General features: G+C 46.1%; 1 protein-coding gene across 1 annotated transcript in view; it reads right to left on the bottom strand.

Moving 5' to 3' along the window:
* Positions 1–14,466, bottom strand: part of Fstl4 (follistatin like 4) — a 430,956-nt gene extending 416,490 nt beyond the window's left edge. The window contains exons 1-2 of the mRNA XM_050157785.1: positions 14,296–14,466; positions 4,630–4,765 (exon numbers count right to left, since the gene is read on the bottom strand). Of these exons, the coding sequence (XP_050013742.1) occupies positions 4,630–4,755 (126 nt within the window). The 5' untranslated portion in view covers positions 4,756–4,765; positions 14,296–14,466. The remainder of the gene's footprint in view (positions 1–4,629; positions 4,766–14,295) is intronic.
* Positions 14,467–27,174: the final 12,708 nt, after the last annotated feature.

Genomic DNA, 27,174 nt, shown 5'->3' with positions numbered 1-27,174 from the left:
CTCAGCCAGGGAACTCCTTCATTCTCTTCTGACTTCTCAGCTCCCCACTGAATAAAGCCTGAAACCAAAAATGGCTTGCACTTGGGATTTGGAAGGATTTGAGACTATTTACACCCATATAATGAGCTCTTGGAGGCATGGAACCCAAGTCAAAACATGAAATTCATTTATTTCTTATATACATAACCTGCAGAAAATTTTAAAGATTTACTTATTTTCAATTATGTGTTTGTGTGCAAGCATATACATGAGTACAATGCCTAAGGATGCCAGAGACATGTGATCCCCTGGAGCTGGAGTTAGCATAGAGTTGTGGGCCAACCCCCATCGGTACTGGGAATGGAATTTGGATCCTCTGAGAGTACAAAATGTACTCTTTTGTTTCTCTGGCTTTGTTTTGTTTTTTGAGACAGGGTTTCACTGTAGCTCTCAAGCCTGTCCTGGAACTAGCTCTTGTAGACCAGGCTGGCCTCGAACTCACAGGGATCTGCTTGCCTCTGCCTCCCTCCCGAGTGCTGGGATTAAAGGCGTTTGCCACCACCTCCTGGCCAGAATGTACTCTTAACAACAGAGCCATCTTTCCAGGCCCTGCAGTAATTTTGTATGATATTGTTGGTTCCTGCATTTTTGACCACAGCCTGTCACATAAAGTCGGGTGTGGGGTTTTCTATTTGTGGAGCCCTATTGGTCCCTAAATGACCTGTTATGTTGGATTTCAGATTTGGGGGTCGAGGATGAGCAGCTTATCTGAGAGACAATGAAATAATATTTTAAGATTTCAGTGAATTCCACCCCAGAACTGTTTCTTTCATTGGCATTCCAGGCCACATCCTGCTCCTCAGCTGTTATAAAGCAGCACACCCGGCAGCTGCATTTCTAATCCACATCTGTAAAACGGTAAACTCCCGGAAGCTATTTTAACTCCAGTCTTTGTACAAGAAACAATAATTTACTAAAATTCATATTGGTTCTAATTGCTTTCAAAATACGTGTTTGTATGCACATGCACATCCGTTGGTCATTTAATCTTCATTTGCTCTTAGGAGAATGAAGTAATTGTTGTAATAACTTTAAAGACAAGTCAACCCTTATCAATGCTTCCCAAGTACCTAGAAAACCTTGATAATCTTTGGACACACCGCTGCCAGGGAGAAAAGACCCAGAAAACCACTTTAATATTTATCAAAAAGTCATTTTGCTGGAGCTGGAGAGATGGGTGAGGCGGTAAAGTGCTTGCTGCCAAAGCGTAAGGTTCTGGTTTTGGATCCCAGCACCCATATAAAGCACTGGGCAGGTCTTATTAGACAGGTGTCTCCTGGCCAGCTGCACGTCTCACAAACAGGTAAAATAGTAAATGTATCTGCAATCCCCATGCTGGGGAGACAAAGGACCCCTGGGGCTTGCTGGCCAGCCAGGCTAGCTGATGGGTGAGCTGGCCAATGAAAGACCCTATCTCAAAACATAAGATGGAGAATGATAAAGACACCCAACACTGACTGCTAGACCACACACACACACACACACACACGAATGTATACAGAAGAAAAAATTGTTTTGTCTGATTTTCACTTATTTTAGAATCTCAGAAATCTCTCTTGGATTCTTCCCAGAAACAAGACTACCTGAGGAAAATTCTAGAAGACCTCAGTACAGCTTGGACAGTGAGTTATGAATATACGATTAGCTACAGTTCAAAGAAGAAACTTTGATCTGGAAGCCGTGATCCTCAAGGGCAATCTTGATATCAGTCAGTAAGATGTAAGCTCAGAACTGAAAGCCACTCCCAGCTACCAGGGGACACTATTTACTGTCCCACCATATACAGACCTGTCTGTGGGTAGAAAGGCCACCCACCCTTTGGGTTTTGCATCAAGTTTTGATTGACTTAAAAAAATACTCAGCCTCCATTTTGCTCATAATAAGACACTGAAAGGGAGAGAAAGATAAACAAGATCAGCTTCATCTATGTGCAAAATAAAAGAATCTAAGTAAGGAAAAAGATAAGAAGGACCAATAAGGGGCTAGGGAGAAGGCTCAAGGTTTAAGAGCAGGTGCTACTCTTGCAGAGGACCTGGTGTCTTAGGGTTTCTATTACTATGAAGAGACACCATGACCTTGGCAACTCTTATAAGCAACACAGTCACACACCTCCCTAATAGTGCCACTCCCTATGGGACAAGCAGTCAAACACTAGGCTCTATGGGGGCCATACCTATTTAAACCACCACACCTGGGGTCAGTTTCCAGCACCCACATTACTCTAGGTGATCTGATGCCCTCTGACCTCTGTGGGCTAGAATGCATGTGGTACACTTAAACTCCCCTCCCCTCCGACACACACACACAAATAAATAAAAATGAGCAAATCAGTCTTTCTTTTAAAGATTCAAAAAGCCAGCCCATATGTGATTAATAGTGGTCTAAGAAGGAGTAAGAACAAGAGCTTCGGTTAGAGCAGTGGTTCTCAACCTTCCTAATGCCACAACCCTTTAATACAGTTTCTCATGTTGTGGTGACCCCCAAACATAACATTATTTTTCTTGCTACTTCATAGCTATAATTTTGCTGTGAAAGGGTCATCCAATCCTCCAACCCTCCCAAAGGGGGTGTGATCCACAGATTGAGAGCTGCTGGGCTAGGGAGACAGCTCAGTAGGAAAGAACATTTGCAATGCAAGCCTGAGAATACCTGGGGCTGGCTGGCCAGCTAGCCCAATTGAAAAACTGCTATCTCCAGGCTCGGTGTATGAACAGGCACCCAAATACGCACATACCAGAGGTTGGGGGGCATCCAGACCATGACCAAAGTCAGCGAGCACCTCCACTGCAGCGAATGCTCTGCTCCTGCTAGCTAAACACTGACCAAAGCCACCCTCAGCTTTTGTGGACTCGCCCATTCACAGCCTGACCGCCTCATTAATCAGAGCTAGGTGCAGGCTCAATGAGCTGAGGCACAGCAGAAAACAGAGCTACAGCTGAGAGGTGTGCCCGAAGGCCAGCTGTACCTGCCCTCATCCCCTCCTCCCTGAAGCAGTCAGTGACATTCCTGGACTCAGACGGGAGATGGAGATGGAGCTGGAGCTGTGGGGAAGATGGGGGTGGGCAGACAAACAAAGAGAGGCCTTCCTCCCATGCTCAGCACCTGCCTCCCCGTTGTTACACAAAGCTGAGGTGTTAAGCGCTCACACAGGAGGCTCTGGGTGACGTTAACTTGCCTCCCATTTACCACCAGCTAAATCCCACTTTAATTAGCCTGCCTCTTAATTGAAATAAGTGATTCACCAAAGAGGGCCAAGGAGCCCCCCACTTTCAGGAGAGTAAGCTACCTGTAAGGCCTGCCTGTTTGCTTTCCTATTAAATATTCAAGGATGGATTTATAGGCCTTAAGCAGTGGTTTCCCCTAGGGATGTGCATACAAAAACGAAGCCCTTTCCACATGGGAAATGTGGCTCTCGCCAGCCCAGTGGCAGCTGCCATTATACGCTTTCAAAGCAACATTAAGGTATGTCCTTCATAGATTTAGACAGGAGTGATAGTGTTTCTATTTAATCATCGACTGGAGACAAAAGCACACGGCACCAACTTCAGCAGCAGAAGTGTGCATTAAATTACTTCCAAAACTCCCCGAAGAATAAGACTTGCGGGTTTGGGATCGCATGACAATTAAGGAATAATGAGCGAGAACTCTGGGCCGTTTGATCAAATAATGCATTAATCCTAACACACGCTGCGTGTGTCCCTTATCTGCTCTCCGAGTATGTTGACTTTTTCTGGTAATTTTGATTTCTCCTTCCCCAGAAACACAGACACAGGTACAGAGAAAAGGACCGGGCATGTATCAGTATAAGAAAATGGAAGTGGGGACGCCTGGAGAAGCCCCGATAAGGGCTCAGCTCCTCAAGGCAAAGAGGAAACTTCCAGGTGCTTCTAATGAAGGGGCACTCTCTCTCAAAGTTCAGCCCTTTCACAATGCATTTTCTGAAGATAACCTGCACCCTAAATCCACGAGGCCACCCCAAATTCACTGAAGCTGCTACCTTGAGTAGCGCTGGCGTGGGATACTTAAGACTAGAGATCACTAAAAACTTAGCGGTACATCCAGGCCCTCTGGGGAGGTTTCTGAGAGTAAGTTTTCCAGGCTCTTTAGAAGTATTTTTTATATACCTAGCATGCCATTAATCACTCTTATCTGTTCATTAAAGCTGTCTCCCTCGGGACCTCAGCTCGCCAATTCCTTCCAAGCTTGATTCTTTTTTATCTATACACCCTAAGAGGGGTCCGTTTCCTTTAAGAATATTTTGTCATTAAAACACTTCATCAGTTCTTATGGCTGTGCTCCACCAGTTAGTCAGAAGTCGTGGGGTTTTATTAAGTACACAGAAGCGCCAGTCCTAGAAGGGGGGTGTGGCAGGATAAAAGCACAATGAGAAAGCATGGTGTAGGGACGTGCTCTCACGAGTGAGAGATTCCGGGACCACGGCCCACCCGTGACCACAATGCCTGTTGCCTCCTCTCATCCCTCACCAAAATTGGAGTGCAATTTAAATTTACACAGGGGTACAACTGATCTACAGATGGGAGAGAAATCAGACACTGTAACATTGAAAAGCAACCTGTACGCAGACCGTACCTCTGCCTGGGACTCTCTCAGAACCACATTGGGGCTTCTGCTGGCTCCGAGGTCCATCCATCCCAGCACAGCTGGCAGGGAGACCCCAAGCAGGGCGAGATGTGGCCAGAAGCCTCCTGGTTTCATTTTGTCCAGCCTGTTGGGAAAATAACAAAGGTTCAGCAGGGAAGCAGTCGGAAGTCACAGCAGTCACAGGGGAGGTGATGGACATACAGAGTCAAGTTAACCTTGGTTTGTAAAGTGCTTACCATGCAAACATGGGGACTGAGTGTTAGCCCCAGGACCCCCATAAAAAGCTGAGAATGACAGTCTGGATCTCTAATCCCAGGGCTGGAGAGGAAGAGAAAGGCAGATCCTAGAGACTCACTGGCCAGCCAGCACCACCTAATCGGTGAGCTGTGGGTCAGTGAGAAAAACACTTTCTCACAAAAACCAAGATGGATGGTTGGTAAGGAACCACAGTCAAGGTTGAATTCTGGCTCCCATATGCACACGCAACCACACACGTGGACAACAGTGACCACACACACACACACAAAGAATCATATTAATTTAAGCATAAAATACAGTACAAACCCTTCTGTTTTACTTGGGAGAAGTAGCATTATTTCTGGGCCTCAGTACACTGTCTCTAAATGGACACGGTATTACAGACCTCATGGGGAGTGCTCTGAGAACTGAATTAGTTGGTGTCATGCACATAGCAGAACTCTACAAATGTAAGCCATTAGTGTCCCACCTGGACTGCCACCAACCGCCACATCTACAAGGACAACCAGAATGAGTCAGCCGAGTCACAGCTATTGGGCACATACATGCCTCACTTTCCTGAGAAATCATTTGGAGCTTGGCACATAAGCTTAGGAAAAGCCTGATGACCTAAGTCTGACCCCCTAAAGCTGACTCCTGCAAGTCGTCTTCCATGGCACACATATCTCCACATATACACATACTAAATAAGCAAACAGGGTTAGAGAAATGTTGATGAGGAATAATATTAAGGGTGTAGCAACTGCTCTGTATCTTACACCTCCGTTTACAAAATGATGAGCTTCAAAATAGCATAAGGTCTAGAGTAGTTTAGTTTTTACAGCAGAATCTGAGCAGCCAATGCTAATTAAACCCCAATAACCTGGAAGTTGTTTCCCCGACACTCTCCTGGTAACATTAGTATCTAAAGTCCTAGAATGAAACAAAGGGACAATTCAAGGTAACCAAAGATATAGGACCCTCACAGATGAGACACTGGGACTTGGGCATTATGGTTGAGAAACCTCGTGTGTTCTCTGCTGCTGGTGGCACACACCTTTAATCCCAGCGCTCAGGAAGCAGAGGAAGGTGGAGCTCTGGAGTTCTAGGCCAATCTAGTCTACAGAGGAGTTCCAGGACAGCCAGAGCAGTTACACAGAGAAACCCTGTTGCAATAAAGAGAGAGAGAGAGAGAGAGAGAAAGAGAAACTTCATGTGCTAAGGTATTGAGCTGATGGAGTGAGGATAGGCTGCTCCAGGTGTCTTAGTGGCTGCATGTTTTAAAAATTTTATTAGGGTGGCGTGTGTCTGTGTGTCTGTGTGTGTGTTTGTGTCTCTGTGTGTCTGTGTCTCTGTGTGTCTGTGTCTCTGTGTGTTTGTGTGTGTGTGTTTGCATGTGTTTGTGTATGTGTCTCTGTGTCTGTTTGTGTATCTGTGTGTGTCTGTGTATGATTGTGTGTGTGTGTGTGTTTGTGCTGTGGGGGATATGCTGGAGGTCAGAGGACAACTTGTCAGAGTCATTTCTGTCCCTTTCCCACGTGGATCCACATGGATCAGGTCACCAAGCTTGGTGACAGGTGCTGAGCCATCTTGCTGGCCCAACTGCTTACTTTTTAAATAAAGTTTCCTCTGTAAGTATATGTTAGCCATAATTTCGATGGTATTTAATTACAGGCTCTCCATGCCATACCGTGACCTTGCCCAGAGAAGGAGACATGTAGCACTCTTTAGAGGCCAGCACCCCAAAAGACCTGGCCTGGGGACTAGGCTACAGCCCTCATCTGATTAAAAAACTTGGGGGCTTGAGATACCTTGTAGCTTGAAGAGTCCCATCCCTATACTCAAATCAACAGCCTTGGATAACTTCTGACTCTGGACCTCAGCCTTTTCAACTGGGGATCACAACTTCAGAGGGTACAGTTTCTCCTGTGGGGGTTGTTACAAACTGGACAATAGTAAAATATAGTAAACAGTAAAATACAGAACAATTAATTAGAAAGCAAACGCACAACGAATCCACAGGGCTCTGGCAATGCTCATCTGACCAGCTCATGGCAGCCTTGGCTCCAAGCACACCAGGTTTTGTCTCACACATGCCATGTGACCAAACACACTACCACCAAATGCTGCCTGGAACACCAGGGCTCAGGGCCAAGGCTACTGCATACTCTGAACCACAGGTTTCACTGAGCAAAGTTTTCTCGCTCTTATGGAAACATAATGGTTTGATTATAGAAGACAAAGTCTTTTAATATTTTCCTACTGTCATTCCTCAGCATGTAAGTATCAAATGAGTATATATATTTGGATGGCATTGTGTAAAAATGTTTGATTTTTAAAATTGCTATTTGAGTTACTGGCTGGAATTCCATAAAACTTGTTAAATGAATTTTGGCTCAGGAGCAGGACAGAATTTCCAACCGTTTCTGAAATGGTCCTCAACACCCTTCTGCCATTTTGTACTGTGTATTTAAGTGACACAGTGTTCAATACTGACAATTATAAAATCAAAATATTAATCAGCTCCGAGAAGCACCAAAGATGCTCTTCCTCCCGCAGTATCAAACGTATGCCAAAATTTAATTCCTTATGCACATCATCTCATGAACATGCAATTTTACTTTCATCTTTAACGAATGGTAAAAGTACATACATACTAAAGAATTGTTTTAAAATACATTTCTTGGGGGCTGGAGACATGGTTCAGTGGTTAAGAGAACATACTGCTCTAAACTGCACTTGCAGAGGACCCAAGTTTGATTCCCAGTATCCATGTCAGCCTACTCAAGCTCCAGAGGGTCTAATGCCTCTAGCCTGCAATGGGGTGGGAGGTACTTCCTCTCTAGTACACACACACACACAAAATCAATCAATAAATTTTATTTATTTATTTAGTTAGGTTTTTTGAGACAGGATTTCTCTGTAGCTTTGGGGTCTAAGTAAAAGTCAGTCGGATGGTAGCGGTGCACGCTTTTAATTCCAGCCCTTGGCAGACAGAGGCAGACAGATATCTGTGAGTTCAAGGCCAGGCTGTTCTACAAATCAAGTTCCAGGACAGCCAGGGTTTGAAACACTGTCTCAAAAGGCAAAAGCAAAACAAAACAAGTAGAAGTCTTTAAGATTTATCATCAGTAAATATCTGATTTGTAATCTAATTTATATAAGAGGCGAAAAGGGATCAGGAACAGTTTGAGAATCTGACCTAGACAAGGGACAAAGGCTGTCACTAGTGCTATGGCCATGGTCACCAAACAGACCCACTTGTACTGTGTTCCAGGTTCCTCTGGCTGCCTCCCCATGTGTGAGACAATAAATGCCTACTGAGAAGAAAGGACAAACTTGGGACACCACACTCTGGCTTATGAGATGACAAGGTAACCAGGGATAGCTATCTTTCAGAAAGACCTCCAGAGACCCCATTTCTCCCTCCCTCCTTTCCTCCCTCCCTCCTTTCCTCTCTCCCTCCCTCCCTCCCTCCCTTCTTTCCTTCCTTTCTTCCTCCCATCTTTATGAAAGGGTTTCTCTGTGAAGTCCTGGCTGTCCTGGAATTCACTCTGTAAACCAAGCTGGCCTTGAACTCACAGAGATCCGCCTGCCTCTGCCTAACAAGTGCTGAAATTAAAGGCGTGTGACACTACTGTCCAGCTCATTTCTCTATTTCTTTAGCCATGTTTTTGACATCTGTCAGCAAAGCTGAGCTACTGAGAAAGCAGTCCAGGTGGCCAGTAGCTGTCACTGGAATGTCACCGTCTCTATACCTGATGAGAACTTTGCACAGTGTGGCTTCAGCTGTTAGCTTGAGGCCTGTGACACCAACCTGCAGCTCCTTACCCTATACAAAGGACAGACAGATCTCAGAGGAATGAGATGGTGGAAGGAAAAGAATCCCCACATGTGGGGCAACAATAGAATATTTCCCATACTCCAACCATTTTGTTTCTTCAAAAATAACGGCAACTCCAAATTCTTCATGAATTATCCTCTTTGAACTTGGAGCCACACTGCAGAGACTGCAGATGGCAGCTACCGGACTTTTGCATATTTTAAGAGCTAACTATAGTACTTCAAGCTAGACTGAGAAAGACTATGCTCTCTATTCTTTTAAAAATTTGCCTGTACTTAGTCCTCTTACAGATACTGCTTGTGAGGTAAGTGCCTGCATTCAAAGGTCTACTTACCTCCTCTATCAGGCCTCCTTGCCCATACCCACTAAAAACAGAGATAATCAAAATCTGTCTTTCTCAATGTACAGATGTCAGTCAAATCCTGGAATTATGAAATATGCAAGCCACAAATTCTAATGCCTTACTTTCAATTTGGTTAGTAATCTAAGACCAATTAGTAATTAAAAAACACCAATGGTGTTTTATTATTAATGGATAGTATCAAAATAAAATCTATTCATTTCAATTATTGTCTTGGCAAGTATGATGTAGCATCATTTAAGAGGCGGGTCCTGAGGGTGAGCATTAAGCCGGCTGGATTCTGAGACCCCAGCCCCAGCCTCGGGAGCTGGAGCTGATACTGATCTTTATTCAGCTTGCATTGAGGTTCCCTATTAAGACCTTACTTGAAGACAGGGAGACGTGTGAGCCAGATCAACTGCTGAAATAGCCTACACAGCTTCTTTATAAAATGCAGCTCAGTTTGGCCACCACTAGCTGATTTCATTTACACTGTGGATGTGTCTTGGATGTCATTTTATACAAAGGGTGACTGACAATTCATTGCATCTAGAACAGCAACAGCCTAAAAAATTTCAGCTTGAGTTTTATGACAACTCAGTCAATAAAAAAGAAGAATTAATATTGGGTCTAAATCAATTTTGATGATCTGTCTAATAACCAAATAGAGAGTCTCTATTTGGTTAACACTCACCTAGCAATTACCATGTGTCAGGTACTATTCTAACTGCTTCACAGGCATTCAATCATAACCCTCATCATACTCCCTACGGAAGGCAATGACTATCCTTCCTCTCCATCTCCTGACAGAGACAACAGGGTCACAGGGAGGGTAAGTGCCCTGTCAAAGCTACGTGGCATGTAAGTCAGCAGGTGGGCAGTTCTGTTACATCCTGTCCCTCAATGCCTCTCCACCCTTGGCAATTTTTAATCTTGGTAGGCAGCTCTTTTTTATATGGCAGAGTCAATCTATACACAGCAAACTGGGAGTCCCTTCTTGCTCCAAAAGCTGCCCAGAGCCAGCTTCCTTTGCTTGTCAGGGCTCTGACCATGGTCAAAGATTCAGAGTAAGGGGAAAGAGCCAAGCTGTCACTCTTCTGTATCTGATCCCAGAGTGGGTACAACTGTGCACACTCTCCAAGAAAAATCACACAGAATTCTAGGAGGCAGGGATGCTCCTCCAACTCCAGGGAGCACAAGTCACTTTGAGGACATCAATCTGTTACTGAACTCATTGCAACTCCAATATAAATAGCCTTGCCAGCCTTTAGCAAGAGTTCCTCCACTACAGATCTGGGAATCAGCTATTCACAAGGCTGCAGATTCTCTTTACCAGCCTAGACCTCCTTCTAGACTACACTTCATTTATTGTATCTTTCCTCCAGTCCTGGATAGACCCCAAGCACTGGTTCTAACTCCACTAGGATAGAGTCCCTGAGACAGCGTCTTTGTCCAAACAACTCAGGGCATCAATCACTTAGCAGATAAAACATCTTCATTTGAAGAGAGGCACTCCAGTGTTTCCTCTGGTCCCCACCTGGTGCTCAACATTGTCCCACAACCAGGAGACCTAGGTACTAGCCTGCCTGGTGTAGCTGTAGTTAAGTCACAGAAGGTTTGGAACCAAGGCCCTGCCCAGACCTAGACTCAGGCCAGCATCCCACCGCCTGTACACCCCCCTGTGTTCTCTCGCTACTACAGACTTATAGCGTAATGCACTCAGGTTTGCGTGTTCTTGCAGGTTGTGTTTGTGGTTGTCAGTGTTGTAGCCTCTCTGTGCAAACCACAGGACTTCCTGATGTAAAACAGGCTTGTGTCTGCGCTATCTTTCTGTGTTCAAAATTACAGAGCTATGACAAATTAGTGTGATGTAACATTCCAAATACCAAGTTGCTTTTTCAAGAAAGTTGGAAAAACTGTGACTAAAAACTAAAGTTATTAGGGAAGGACTAAAACTAATATGAACTCATGTTTGAAAAACAAGATCTGCCCCACCCAGAGACCACAAACCAACATGTATGCTGTATGTACTGTGCAGGACCCGTGACCAGAGTCTTCTGCAGGCGATGGGCTTAAGATAAGTCTTGTCTGTTCCTGTAACCAACCCTATCAGGATGAGCAGGAATGCTGGCCACCGGAGACAATGCTCACCAGCTCTCTTTCTCTCTTGACCTTTTTTCCCCGAACACGGGAACCATACCAGGCCAGTTGCCATAGATTAGTCACACAAATGGCTTAGAAATCACAAAGATGACTCGGTAGAGCCTCAAAGAGAGCAATGAGGTCCCTGGAGGCACCTGCATTGCCAAATATTTGCTTGATACCTGCATCGGACTTTATTTTACACCATGTTCTGCTGATAGTCAATGAAGAGAAATCCAACGGGGAGCACCCCAGAGCCCTGTTGTCCTCCCAAATGTGGAGAGGGGGCACACACCAAACCCAACCTGAAACCAGGGACTACTCAATTTCTGCTGAGAGGTTTAGGACTCTAGTTTTGATCTGTGTGTTTTAGCAATTCAAATTGCCCAAAATTGCCCCTAAAACATCAACCTGGAGAAGATAAGCCTGTAACTTTAGCAGGTTAACACCATAATTAAATGGAATTGCATTTTCTTTTGAAGTTTTTAATACATTGGTTTATTTGCCTATCTATTTATTTATTGTGTGTGTATAAGTCAGTGAGGTGGCAGGAATCCATTCTTTCCTTCTATACGTGGATCTTAGGGCTCAGACTCAGCTACCAGGCCTGACAGCAAATGCCTTTACCCTCTGAGGCCTCTAACCAGGCCTGAACTGTATTTTCTATTAACTATGCACTCTATATATTTTCCAACAATGGATGAATTGGCTGCCTAAATTATTCCAGGTGCAATGCATCAACTGATGACATTCATCTTGGAATGGAAGTTTGTACATTCACCCTATCCTTCTGACCTTCGGGTAATATTGTATTAATACGTTCTTTTAGTTGTGGTTTTTCCATTATATTTGATGTCCCACACCTTAGTGTTATGTATTAAGAGGTAAAACATCTCAGGAGAGATAATCTCCTGAAATATCTAATTTTATTAAGTTTGGAAGAACAACAATAACTACATATAAGCTACACAAGAAGGTGGGACCTGCAGAGAAAAAGATACCTCCGGAGATCCGGCTGCCATTAAGGGCAGGCTTGGGGAATCTTTACCTCTCAGTGGTGGTCCTTGGGAAAGTCTATTAAGTCAAACAGAAGATCTGCACACGAGGCCACAGTAAATAAATAGATTCTACAAGTCCCCAGCAGAAGAAAGCATGGGGAGTGACCTAGTCCCAAGGCAACAAGCTGGTCCCTCTCTGCGAGGAAGAACTAAAAGTCTTTCTGGAATTAACAAAAGTTGGTGACCTAAAAGTTCTAAGAGGAAAATAAAAGCCCCCGGGACAACATAATTAGGAATGCTACCACGTCCAGAGGACCCTTTCCTTTCTGTTCAAGCTGAATCCGGAAGTGACTAAGTTCTGCAAGGCCTAAGGGTTCGAGGGTTGGACAGAGAGTTGTTGGAGCTCTCATACCACACAAGCCCTACTTACTCCCTTGCCCATTTGCTTTCTACACTAGACAGAGCCTGTCCTCAGAATCAGAGGGACTAGAACGATGCTGGCCAGTACCAAGGATGAGAATAGATTGTTAAAAATGACTCTTGTTTCACCAAAGGCTGGTGGGTAGGAAAATAACTTGGAGGCTTTCTGGGAAAAGTCCCGATGTCTTCTTCATGACCCCATTTTTTTCCCTTAAAAAAATGGCAAGGAGTGTTGCTGTGCGTGGTTTTGTCTAGCAGTTACCCCATTTCTGTGTTAGGCGCATAAAAGGGGGATGGATTTGGGTACCTCACGGATAGGGGGTATCTAGAACAATTCTTGGCGCACAGGCTTGCCACAGATTTACTAAGACAACAGACTAAGCTCCTGCCGCTGTTTTTCACTCAAGGAAACCTCGGTAGAAGCGACACCTAGAGGGAAGCGGAGGGGAGACTACTGAAGCGCTATTCATCAGTGTCAAGGGCCGGCTATCTGGAGGGAGGGAAGTCCTCTGGGCAGTGCAAGGTGGACCAGTTCTGGGAGCAAATACAGACCTAGCGGGCTCCCAGGGAATTCTGAGTAGACCAAAGCACAGCACAGGTGCTCGCCAAATTAGGGAATCACAAGCTCTACAGACTGCTCGCTGTCAATTTCTGCCCTTGCAAGAGTTTCACGACACGAAGTCCTCAGGTGGTAGGCATGGGAGAAGCCAAGTGGGAAGCGGCTTCGTCAGCTGCAGGGAATGCTCAAAGCTGCAGTGGTACCCAAACTCTAGACGATGTGCGCCCCAAGAGCAGCACTCTGCTTGCGGTCCCCAGGTCCCCCCTGAAACTTGGGAATGCTCCCTCTTCTTTTACCGGGGCTAAGGGGGGAAGGGGAGGCGAGACCACTCAGCACAATCGCTCTCAGCACCAAGACCCCAACCTGAATGTCCTCGGGACAAACCGCTCCCTGGAGACTTCCCAGTGGGTTCCAGCAGCCCTTTACTGGCAACAACTGTGGCCTCGCAGAATTAAAGACATGGGGTCTCCCGAGCAGGTTTCTGCCCGGATGTCCTCAGCGAGCTCCCTACACCGGGACTGTGGTGGAAAACGAGGGCCAGGAGAGGCGCAGCTCATCTTTTGGCTGCGACAAGGGGACGCAAGTTTCCCCGCAAAGCGGAGGGGAAGGAGGTGCAGAGGATGACCGCCCCGCACTCTAGATCCGAGGCAAGGGCACGAGTCCGAGCCAGGGTCTGTAGCTCGCCAAGGTACGAGAGAGGCCATTCGGGGTTCAGAGCCTAAGAGCGGCGCCCGCAGGGTGTCGGTGCGGATCGCGAGCTTGGGCTCAGCGGGAGCGGTACTGCGTGGCGCCCCGCGCGCCTATAAGAATCGCTCCGTTCCCCACGGCTGATGTCCGGGTGTCAAGCCGCAGATGCCCCAGCTTTAGCCTCCAGTCCTAGCGCATCCAGGGTGGCCCTGCCGAGTCCCGGCCCTGCGGTCCCGTGCCCGCGGCCAGACGCGCAAACTTGGCTTTTCAGGCGTGGGCAATGAGGACCAACGAACGCCCGCACCGGGCCCTGCAGCGAGCTGCGGAGCTGCGGGCATCGGGACCTCGGCTGGCAGCAGCAGGACGGGCTGGCGGCAGTGGCACGACTCGGACACCCGCATCTGCTCCAGAGCTGCGCCCCGCTTACCTGCGGCGGCCGGGGCCGTGAGGAAGACCAGGTGGCCGGACTCAGGTGGAAGGGAGGGAGCGCCCCGTGGCGGCGACAGCGGCAGCGACCCGGCCCCCGCGTTCTCCGCTGGGTCGTCTCCGTCTGTCGGCTGGTGTACCCCGGCGTGCTAGAGACAGTCCAAGCTCCAGCTCTCGGAGCCTCCGCCGCCCGCCGCTGTGCCACCGCTGCCGCGGCTGCCCTATTTCTGCCGCCGGGACTGGAGCCCGTGACGTCACCCTCCGGGCCCCGCCTGCCCAATCGCCGCCACCTGTGCTCGCTGCCCGCCCGCCCGCCTGCCGGTCAGAACCCGCGGCAGGTGTGGAGCAGCCCGGCGCGCACGCGGGGCGCGAGGATTCCCTGCGCCCCGCACCACCTGGGCAGGGCGGCTCTCTTTCCCCTGGCTCCCGAGATCTCAGCAGGTGATAGCCCCCTGCCTCCTTTTTCCTCCTCATCCCTCCTCTCCTCCAAGCTCCTTTTCCGGCCAGCCTCCCACAAGGTTGTGCTTTGCTCAAAGCGCAGAATTGTTCTCAATCAGCGGCCATTGCTCGTGAAGCCCTAGCGGGTCGGTACACTGCACCAGAGAGCTGTCCCTGGAGCAAAATTCTGGGGACACTCCTCCCTGCGTTGAGAAACAACTACCTGTAAAAGAGCAAAGTTTTCGTTACTCCCAACTGTAGGCTCCTAAAAATTCCCAGGTGACATTTGTCAAGCTAGACCCATTGCCAAGCAGGGAGCGTGTCTTGTTCCTAAAACAAGATCATTTTCCCCTCTCCCGATCCCGAGACAGCGCGGCTTCCTGGCTTTTCCAACTCTCTCTTCAACCTCCACAGCTTTTGCTATGTGCTCAGATAAGTTGCAAAAAATCCACCTTTGTCACGCTCGATCTAACCTCACAGTTGAGAAAGCAGCACCTGGCAACTAGGCAGGGGTGGCCGGAGCCTCTTCAGGACCTGCCTCCTGCTGCTGGGTTGTAGGGATGCCCAGTGGCTTTTTGACTTAGGAATACAGTGTCCTGCCCCATGCCTTGCGATCTCTCCTGATTTGCAGGAGGGTGCAAAGGGGCTTTTCTGGAGACAAGGTTAGTTAGATATAAAAGGAAGTGGGGAAAATACTAACGGGCTGGTGGAGTCTTTCCTTTCACTGAGTACAAGCCACTGGACTGGTTGCTGGAGTTACGGAGGTGAGTGAGCCAACTAGTCTTTCTTGCTCAGGTTTTCTGGTCTGGTATTTAGCCCTCCTTCTACCACTGTTCAGCGAGTGGTGCAACTCAGACCCGGTTATAACTGCTTCCCAGCTGCAAAACGAGGAGACTTCCAGGTCTTAAGCAGCTGTGACTTGGCCTGTGAACGCCAAGATTTGCATTCAGATACATATATATAAAAAAAAAAAGCAACGTGTTCTCCTTGCCCTGGGGCTGTGGCCAGCAGCAGGCTCTCTGCTATTTGACCCGATTTTCTGCCAAGGCCATCCATGAATGAATCCCTGAGGGTGGTGGGAGACTGGATTCTCTGAGTAAATCTGGAAATCTAGAAGGTGTAGATTCCATTTTTAGAAAAAGAAAGGCGTGGACCTAACAGGTAGCAGGGAAGTGATGTTACGCCCCCGTCTGGACTTGCACTCTAAGTCCACAGACAAGGTTAAACCGCACAGTTCTCCAAGTTGAAGTGGGGAGAAATGCAGATTCCCCTTCTAAGCATCAAGCCGCCGAGGGAACTGGACAGTATCCCAGCCAGAACTTGGGCGCTTTGCTTTTGTCTGTTTTTTAATAACTAGCGGTCATGTATAAGTCAAGGCCAGCAGACTGTAGACTAGAAATAGTGATACTTAATGTTCTGAACAACACCGGGCTTCATCATGCTTCCCGAGGAAGCGGGGGAATGAACCTGCTGTAAAGCAGGTGCGCTGAGCGAGCGCTCTCTGAGACCTGGCGCTGACCTCCACGGTGAGTCATTGTGACCCGGAAACCCAGAGTGGGATGAGGAGTCACCTTGGAATGAAAGAGTGAAGTGTGAAGAATGAAGTCAGACAGGCCTCCAGGAGGCAGCATCACACGCCACACTTTGACACCTCTTCCAATTGCTCTGGGCTTTCATCTTCCAGCATAATTCTTGGTTTACTAGCACACCCCAAATTGGGAACTAGGCTAGGTTTCCCACAGAGAGTTTCAGAATCAGCCTGCATCCTTGTTTCAGAACTTGCACACATACTGCTTCTCACTAGCTAACTAGGGTGCTTGGGAAAGTTATGTTTTGTTGTCTTTTAAGGTAAAATTTGAATTCCATACAATAAAGTAAGTTTGGAGTGGAAGGGCTCTGGACACAAATTTTATTCCTGCCCTAGCCCTCCACCTTAGTCGTTGGTGAACATTTCAGCTATACAGATTCAGAAACACAGAAGAAAGTGGTTAATATACTCCTCTACAGATCAGGAAGTCTAAACATTCCTTGTTTTGTTATGCTTTGAGACCGGTTCTCACTATGTAGCCCAAGCTAACAGTGACTTAAAAAAAACTTTACCAGTATTTTTTAAAGATTTGTTTTTCATTATGCATATTTGGGGGTGGGGGGGTCCACGTGTGTGTAGGTACCCAAGGAAGCCAGAAGAGGGCATCAGGTCCCCTGTGAGCTAGAGTTACAGGTGGTCGTGAGCCACCAGGCATGGTTCCCAGAAATCAAACTCTGCAAGAGAGGTCCTGGTTCCTCTCCGCTGAGCCGTCTCTGCAGTTGGCACTGTGCTTTTAAGACTCTCCCCTCCTCCTCTTTCCAGGTTGTATACATTGCCTTTAGTTTCATTCCAATTCCACAGAGACTATGGCACACCCCATTTCCTCCAGACCAGTCCCACACTGTCCCCATCAGTCGCTATGGGTGAGGTAGCCAGTCTGGGAAGCCATGTGACAAGGCAGAAAACAGAAGCAACCTCCTTCCTTGTCTCTCATGATCAACCTTCTGCAGCCTGCTATCCTCCAATGTCTTTTCTTCTGTGCTGCACTTGGACTTGGTGGGCCAAATACACCACATCCGTTCAGAATTCTGCTTTTTCCTCTCTCGTGTCAAAGCTAGGGGTGGGTGGAGTGGAAGACAGACATAGGAAATGAATTTCCTTTTAAATTTTTGTTTATTTTTATGTGTATGGGTATATTGTCTTCATGTATGTCTGTACACCATGTGTGTGCAGTGCCCATGGAGGCCTGAAGAGGGCGTTTATCCTCTGGAACTGGAGTTGTGATTGTGAGCCACCATGTGGGTGCTGAGAATTGAACCCAGGTCCTCTGGAAGAGCAGTCAGTGCTCTTAACCGCTGAGCCATCTCTCCAGCCCTAGAAATGAAGTTCCAAGACTACTTTCTATCCAAAATTCCCATCTTCACCACATTAGTTGTTATGTCTCAAACTCAGGACAAATGGCTAACCCGGTGCCTATTTAACATAGCAAAGTATGTGCTGGCTGATAGGTTCTCGGCGAGCCCATGGAGCCATGTCTCCAGCCCCAGATAATTGTTTTAAGCTTCGTTTTAAGCAGAAGAGAGACAAAAAGATAAGTATGAGACTGAGTCTGGAGATAACTGATCGAGGGATTTCGAGGCTAATGAAGAAGCAGTTGGGTAAAGGAGGAATTTCATTCAGAAGTTAGGATGAATGAGAAGATGTGACGATGGAAAGGGCATTGTGGGTAGTAAAAGATGGAGGGAGATGAAAAATGAAGCCCTTCTCCATGACACTGCTCCAGAGACAAAAGCCCCATTGACTCCCAGAGGCTAGATTGATGGCACAAGGAACCCAAGGAAGGCTCCAGTGATTGAAGGAAATTGAGCTTATTACTCTAAGAATTCAGGGCACCTCAAATTTTAAAATCAGAACGAAAAGACCGGGCTTCCATGCAACTAAGGATCACAGCCTGCTGAGGTCAAGAGAGAGGAAGGTGTAGATAAGAAGACCAGATATTGAACTATTAAGACAAAGTCCTGTCTAGCACACCATTATCAATATTGCCATCACATCATCACACAATGTATGTTAAATCATTATTATGCATGGACTCCAGCCCTGAAACTAAACCCCAAACCTAAGTCTAACCTTCAACTCTAGCCTTAATCCCAATCCTAACCCCAGCCCTAATCCCAAACACTAAGTCTAACCCTCACCACCAACTAACTCCAAATGTTAATCCTAACTTTAATCATAAACCCTCTCCACATGCACACTAATCCCTACCTGAATCCCTAACCTCAACTCTCACCCTAAACCTTATCCCTAACCCTAAACACTAACATTAGTGATAAAATGTACTCTTAGCCCAAAACACTAACTGGCTGGAAAATGCCAGCGTTAGATCTGACTTTAATCCTTGTGTTCACTATGACCATTCTGCACCAGTTACATACTGCAGCCAGCACATGTCTCGAAATCCAACTCCTATAAACAGGTAAGGTATATAGAGGGCCTATGTATGTCAGCCTCCTCATCACAAACTCTTGTCATGAAATAAAACCAAGCATGTAATCTTGAAGATCCCTGGTAGACTCAAAATTAGTTGCAGACTCAAAATTCTTTTCTCTAGGCTTTCCTGACTGTAGCATGTCGCTCACTGTCAGTACATCCAAGACATTCACAGTGATTGGTCAACCAAAGCACCGAGTTGGGAGCCCAACGTTAGCCAAGGAAACCAGAGAGAAAACTTCCTGCAGCATAAAGAGAATCCCAGGAAGACACAGTACCTCTTCTCTGGATGCCATCATTAACCACGACAGCCTTGTATACTCATGGCCACCAACTTGTGCTCTTGAGAAGAGCTGCGCTGACCCATGGAGGATGGAAGAGGAAGAACAGGAAAAAAAATCTAGGTCTTGAGTGAGTCACTGATGTAACCAACTTTGAAGCTCCTAAATTGGGACTTAGGTTTCTCATGGTTCCTAAAGCAGTTGAATTGGGGATTTCTCACTGCAAGCAGTAGAAACCAAAGCAGAAATAAAAGCCAGCGCATGACCAGGGAAGAGAACAGCAGGGAGGCATTCCTGCTTTGCATGTGGGAATGTGCTCCGTGGGCTATTTGACAAGGTCTCCGTGCGGGCCAACGTGCGAAGGGTTTGGACTTTAACCCAGAGCTCAGATTGTGGCAATTTTCTGTTATAGGGAATATATGATCAACCAGGATCCTTTAGTTCTAATTGCGCTGGATAAAGTCAGTGGGTGCATAGCAAGTGACTTGACAGGATGCTTTAAAGCTGACGAATGCATGCGCACACATCAGCCTTGCCTGGCCATATGTGACTCGCAAATGTCTTTCTCTACAACCCTGTTCAAAACCATTTTTAAACAATTCTGCCATTTTGGTGTAGTAGGCACCCAAAAGAGGGATCTGTTGTTTTCAACGAAGTCTTTTAGGGTATTACATAAATATTGTTTCCTGAAGTTTGCTTTAATGCAGTCAGGAATAATAGTCATAAGATAAATGTCACAGTCATATTTTATTTCGTAAGGTTTTTTTATAACAGACATGATCTTTGCTGAATTCTATGAAGAAAGTGTAACTTTCTGACAAGCACACTAAGAGGTGACATCATAGCAAATTGGAAGACTGTGTAAATACTGACAGAGCATTAATCATGAGCAAAAAGTATCTTCTAAAAATTGACATAGAAAATTCTGGAACTGGAGCTGGGATACAGCTCAATTGGTAGCATGCTTGCATATCAAATACAAAGCCTCGACTTAGACTCTGGCACTACAGAATCCCAGCATACACTCAGGAGGTAGAGTCAAGGAGATCAGAAGTTCAAGGCCATCCTTAACTAGTTCAGGAATAGCCTGGGATGCAAGAAGCCCCACTTCAAAATAAAATCAATTAAAATATCTAGATTTCGTGTGCTTAAAATATTGCTGTTTTATCTTTATAATTCCTATGTTTAATTTATAAGTGACAGGAAGGGAACGATTCCAGGCCACCATTTACAAGTCCTCTGCAAATGCCACATTGTAGGTGTGGGTGAAACCTTTATTCTCAAATGCAAGCCCAAATTGGATGTAATTGTCACCCTATTTCCTTTTTTTAACACTGTTTTTGAAGTACCAACGGCATCACAAGGGTCCATATGAGGATTCTTTATCAGATGGATGCACACTTCACAGATTGGCAAAGGTAATTCTGTAACCGTAGTGCAGACTTGCCATTTTTTTTCCACCCTTAATTATCTTACATTTCATCTTTGGGTTCCTTATGCTTCTCGCCTTTAAACATAGTATTTTATGGACACAAATCAAACATCTATGACTAAGAAGAGAAGCAATTTACCATCCTAACTGTCTCACACAGCTCATGCTTTTTAGCTGAAAGACAACCTGAGCAACCGATGCGCGTGTATCCTCCCCTGACCTCACGCACCCTGTGGTCCCTGCCACACTCCGACAGGCCTGCTGTCTCTGACTGCAAATGAAAGAAATCTTCAATGATCACATGTTGATTCTTTACAAAAGTTTCTTAACTTTAAATGGCACGCACATCTGTGTATGTGGTTATGGGCATGAGTACAGGTGCCCACGGAGACCAGAAGAGGGCATCGGATCCCCTGGAGCTGGAGTTACTAGCTGTTGTGAGCCATTTGGTGTGGGTGCTAGGAATTGAACTCAGGTCTTCTGCAACAGCTATATTCACTGTGAACCTGAGCCCTCTTTCAAGAAGCCGCTTACACAGGGTGTATATGGTGTATGTATGCGCAAATATGTTCACACTTGAGTACATGTGTAGAGGGCAGAGGCATGTTAAATGTCTTCTTCAGACACCCTCTACCTTATTATTTTGAGACAGAATCTCTCACTGAACCTGGCCTTCTGCATTTGGGCTAGTCTCCCTGGCCAGTGAGACCCCAGCATCCACCTGTCTCTACAATCCCAGCACTGGGTAGCAGACCCGTGGCCACACCACAATTTCGCATGGGTTGGAGATCTGACCTCAGGCCCTCTTGCCTATGCAGTAGTCACTTTATCAAGGTCTCCAGGCCTTCACGGTTTCAAGCAAAGACACAAATGGTATACCTAGCTCCATTTCATCTTCCAGCATCTTCTAAACCAAGTGCAGCATCTCAGCCAAGCTCCTGACCTTGACAAGAGCTTTTCCATATGACCATGTTCACCCCCTTTCTCCTTTGCCCTTTCCCATACCCAGTCTCTATAAATGGGTCATCTTCTTATGTCTATTATCTTCTCATTTTGAGAATATTATAAAAAAAATTGCAATGCACAGCTTTGGAAGCTAGCTTCAGTCTACCCTGTGTAAGTACCAGGACTCATCCATGGTGGCTCATGTGACAACAGGCGGTTGCTTTGTATCGCTGAGTAGCATTCCCTGATGTGGATGCACCACATATATTTAACTACCTGGGTTGTTTCTACTTTGGGGCTATTTTGAATAAAGTTGCTATAAACACTTTTATGTGAATATAAATTTTCATGTCTCTGGGACAAATGCCCACAAATGCAACTGCTGGTTAGTACAATAATTTCGTGTTCAAATTTTTAATGACAAATTTTAAATAAAAGTGTTTCCAAAAAAAGAGAGAGAAATTGGTTAAACTATTTTCTAGAATGGCTGCACCGTTTTGCATTAGCACCAGCCAAGCACGAATGTTTCCATGTGTGCAGTTTCACCCGCATTGTAGATCTGGGTTTCATTGGTCCTGATAGGCATATGGTGACAGCTCACTACAGTGCATATTTGCATGTCTTTAATGGCTAATGGTGATGGACTTCAGTTTTACAAATTTGTGTGTATGTAATTGTGGGGGGGGGAGAAAGGAGAGAGAGAGAGAGAGAGAGAGAGAGAGAGAGAGAGAGAGAGAGAGAGAGAGAGAGAGAGAAGTCATACTTGTGCCAGGGCTCTGAAGGTCAAATGACAATCTTAGGTACATATCCTTGCCCTTCTGCTTGTTTGAAACAAGGTCTCTTGCTGCTCACTGCTGTGCATACCAGGCTAGCTGGTCAAGACTTTCCAGGAATTTTTTTTCTCCCTCCAGTCTTACCTTAGGACACCGAGATTACTGAGATACACATTTTACATGGGTTTCTGGAGGTGTAAACTCAGGTGCTCATGCTTGAGCGACAAGCAGGTTACCCACTGAGCCATGGCCCCAGCCCCAACCTTTTACTGTGTTAATTATATATTTTCTTTGGTAAAATGTCTCTTCATAACTTTTGACCATTTTCTGTGTAGTGAACACTTCCTGGAACTCATAGAAATTCTCCTGCCTCAATCTTCCAAGTGTTGGCATTACAAATGTGAACCATTGTATTCACCTTGCCCTTTTATAAATGGAATTTTAGGAAAAAAAAACTTTTGAGCGTTGAGAGTTTTTATACATCCCAAAAGTCAGCCTTTGATTGACACAAGACTCACAGATGTTTTCTTCTAATTCATAGCTTGTTTATTCTTTGCTTGAACAAGTCTTTTGTAGAGCAAATGACTTAGTGTTGACACAAATTTATCAACATTCTATGAATTTCTCTTCTGTTTTCCTCTAAATCAATGATCCCAAAGAGTCTCTCCTATTTTTTAAGAAACAAATTTAGGAGTTTTAGACCTTCCATTTAAATCTGTCACCCACATTGAATGAATGTTCATAAAAGACATGTCTTAGGGCTTAGTTTTCCCACTAATGTTCAAGTGCTGAGTGAGTATGTGTGTGTGCGCAATAAATTCCCAAATAATGGGGCCATCCGACCATGAACTGAAACTTTGGGCCAAAATAAGCCTTCCTTCCTTTGAAGATATTTTTGTCACAGCATCAGAAAGCTACGACACTGGTCTTGTAGGACACTAATCTGGTCAGGGACTCAGGCACCTTACTGCAGTCTAGCGAGCGTGTAAGTGTGGCTCTCCCCTCTTGGCCTTTGTTGGGGTGTATATGGTGGAGTCTGTGAGTATTCCATCAGACTTCCCCAAAGCAAGAGAACAAATAAAATTGGGGAGCCATGAGATGAGCTTGAAAAGGGGGCAGAATCTCCCAAACAGAGGAGAGAGCTGTTTGGAATACCACTTTGACTGAGAAGGGCAGTGGGCAGGAAAGACTTCCTGCTAGGCGCTCTTAGCACATACCTTCTCTCCAGAATATTCTGTCTGGTTCAGCAGGCACAATAACAGGTACAGAGAGAGCAAGCTCTTACCGTCTCATGGAATGAAGTCTCGGGAGTGTATCCTTGTGTAAACGTGTCTGTACAATTGTGGATGTGTACATGTGTGTATATAGGCCACAGGACAATTTTCGTTATTGTCCACTTTGGTTTTTTTGAGACAGGGCGTCTCACTGACTTGGAACTTGCCAATCAGGCTAAGCTAGGCTAGCTGCCCCCCAAGTCCCAGGGATCCACCTATCTCAGCTCCCCGGCTAATTACAAGCATACACCAACACACCTGGCTTTTTATGTGGGTTCTGGGGAAATCGAACTTGGGTCTTCATGCTCGCAAGGCAATCACTTCAACTCAGCTATTATCCCACTCACTCTGGGGCTAGATGCTGAGGTTATCTTTCAAGAAAGGTACATTTCCTAAACCCAAGTCTCCTGGCCCAGGCTCACAGTGAGCTAGGAAGAGGAGCCAGAACGCACTTTCTGGAATAAGGAGAAAGCCTGCCCTAGTTCTGATTAACATCACAGTGCAGTCCTCATTTACAGCCAGTACAGGTATTCTAAGCAAATGCAAACATGCCAACCATCCAGGTGCGTTACAGATGAGCCAACGATTAGCATGGTGGCAATATGCGGGTCGCCCAGCTGTCATTTTGTAGTGGGATGGATGTGGGCACGCTTGTGTGGTGGTGTGCATGCTGAGGTCAGGGGACAACCTCAGGAGTCAGTCCTCGGTGTCCACCTTGTTTGACAGAGTCTCTCGTTCATGACTGCTGCAAGAACCACGCCAGCTGGTCAGCAAGCCTCTGGGGGCATGGGGAGGGGGTCTTCTGCCTCTGCCTCTCATCTCTTTGTAGACACATGGGGACTATAAGCATATACGGCTGCACCCAGACTTCCGTGGGTTCTATGGCTCTGAACTCTGCTTCCCACGCTTGTGTGCAAGTGCTTTTACTCACTGAGCCGTCTTCTCAGACATGTGATTCGTTAAGACTTTTCACCCTGATGACGCATTAAATTCTCCACCATGGTGGAGCTGCCCCTACACCCGTGTCAGCTTGCAACGCAGCATGCTCTGAAAGCCCTGGTCACAGAGTCACCTAGTATGTGCACGAGCAGCTCATACAACCCGGGGGAGCCATCCCTAGCTCCCCAGGAGAGGAGACTGCCACGCACAGCCAGCCACATTCATCATATTTCTGTCCTGCTTCTTCCCTGTCACACCTTGATGAGCCACCCACAGCCTTCGTGGCGTGACCTGCTTCCTAGGGCAGCAAAATCAGCCGCTCGTGGGGACACCTTGTACCTAATTCCAAAGCAAGGTCAGAGTTGATCTGTAATCAGCCCAGGGCAGTCCTGGCTCTAAGACCTGCTGCCAAGGTGAGGAAAGAGAGCCAGGGCATTCACATGAGCAGCACTAACCAGGGGCCGCTGGCCTGATTCATTTCACAGCTGTGGTCTTTTTTGATTTCTTCGTAATTTTCTACACTACTGCTTCCAATTTGATACTGTCTGGACCCAGGATGACAATACGAATGGGATAACAGATGATGAACTCAAAATACTGCACACAATCATACTCGGCCTGCATGTACTTCCAATCAATATGTCACTCGGAAGGAGGAACCGCTGGCCGCCGGGCAGAGTTGGGAATGCAAAATGTCACAGAATTCCACGCACATTTCTTATGTACTTAGGAACTGTCACTGTGGCGGCCTCGCTGCTCTGAAGGGGAAACCAGGCTTGTTGTTTCATAATTGGTTGTCTTAGACAAATGAATCACAGGTCCACAAAGAGTACTGGAGGAGCTCTCATGCGGTGTCTCTTGCTCTGCTTGGCAGGGATGCTGTGTCCCGTTGCAGGTTATGTACCGTGCACAGTATATAATCCATTGTTTCCATGTTGATACAGTACCTGCAAGAGCGATGGAGTCTTCACAACAACATGCATCAGCCATGTCGCTGATTAACCCAGGCTGAGTGTTCCTAAGGGCTTGTGGAATGTCACAAAATAGGTCTCAGAGAGCCAGCCACATAGCAGTCACATCAATAGCCTGAAAAAAAAAATCTATGTATAGACTTTGTGAATTACTAATACAGTTATCTTTCTGTTGACAGGCTCACTACTCTACTTATTCAATAAAAGCATCATGTCGAGTATGGGTTGCCCATTTGTGTGTAAGTGATATTTGAAATCATTAAAACACTGTAAACCTAACAGCTTTTCTATTATTTGATTGTCTGTGTAGGTATGTTGGGGAGGATGTTTATAACTCAAGTGCAGAAGTTGGAGGAGAACTTTTAGGAGTCCATCCTCTGTTTCCATCACAGGTTCCCAGGATCCGACTCGGGTTGTCAGGTTATGTGGCAAGCGCTTATAACCACTGAGATATCTTGCCTGCTAACAAATTCTTTAAACATGATATTTCTATACTGATAGGTACACTAGCAAGCAGGAAGACAACTTACTGAAATGCAAGATTTTAGGACCTATTGAGATGCCTGGGTGCAGGGGAAACATTTGCCACCAAGCCTGATGACCTGAGTTCAATCCCCACGACCCACGTGGTAGAAGGAGAGAACTGACCCCCACAATCATCCTCTGACACACACACACACACACACACACACACACACACACACACATAAGATAAACTAAACCAAAAGGAGTGAGGAGGTCTTAGAGAAGACCAACAGTGGCCAAAAAGGTCCTTCTGCATTTACACCACTATGTGGGGCTAGTGGTAGCACAAGGTGGGTGGAGTCAGCAAAGATGGGCTCACAGCCAAGCCACGGGCAGTACCCACAGCTTCCCAATGGCTGCACTGGCTATTGCAATGGTGTTTTCTCATGAGGATGTTCCTCCAGGTGAGCTTGACCATTGTTTGCCAAACAGAACACCAAACCTTCTTCTTTGGTCTTCTGGTGTTTCTGTGAGATGCCCAGTCTCCTCCATAGAACTCCTTTTCTTTTTTTAAAAATTATTTGACTTGAGTACTGAGTGAAGTTTTTTTCTTCTTCTTAGTTTTTAGTTGTGTGTGCACATAAGTGCCTGTGGGGGAGGGGGAAGGGCATATGCACATGAGCACAGTTGCCTGAGGAGCCAAAAGAAGACCCTGGAGCCTTTGGAGCTGGAGTTACAGGGAGCTGTGAGACCTCTGGAGCCAGAGTCAGTAGCGCTGTATGAGTATTGCATCTCCAGCTCCTCTTTCTTTTCAATGAGCTGCTTTGGCTTGAACAAAAGAAAAAAAAATTCGTGATACATGATCCTTGGTTCCACTGCTGGAATTTGTAGAGAATCCACAACTCTGAACACAAAGATCCTCTTAGCCATGATTCAAACGTGTGGTTTAGATTTTTCAGAACTCCAAAGAAAAATGCATGTTCAAATTCTGTGTCACTGCACAGCGGTCCTCAGCCCAACTGAAGGACCACAGCCATCCCTACATAGCAGGGCCTGTTCAGATGATTATGAACAAACATTTTATTACAGCGTGCCTCATTGTCTTATACAATGGAAAATAAAAAAAATTAAAGTGGAGATATTTTCAAGAAGACATGCTAAATGGGATTGAAATAAAGAAGTTGCTGGGACTCTGTCTTTACCTTGGGTTAGCTACCTGTGGGACGTAAGCCACTGAGGTTGGTGTTCAGCTATGTAAGGCTGAGAATGAGATGCCAGAATGATTCGGAACTCTGAAATTGCCATCACCTCTCTTCAGAGGTGTATCTGCTATCCACTTTT

Source organism: Alexandromys fortis, unplaced genomic scaffold (assembly GCF_014885135.2).
Source record: "Alexandromys fortis isolate MF-2015 unplaced genomic scaffold, M_Fortis_MF-2015_v1.1 scaffold_103, whole genome shotgun sequence".
NCBI lineage: Eukaryota > Metazoa > Chordata > Mammalia > Rodentia > Cricetidae > Alexandromys > Alexandromys fortis.
Note: the sequence above shows the minus strand (reverse complement) of the source record. Positions and strands in the feature narration are given on the sequence as shown.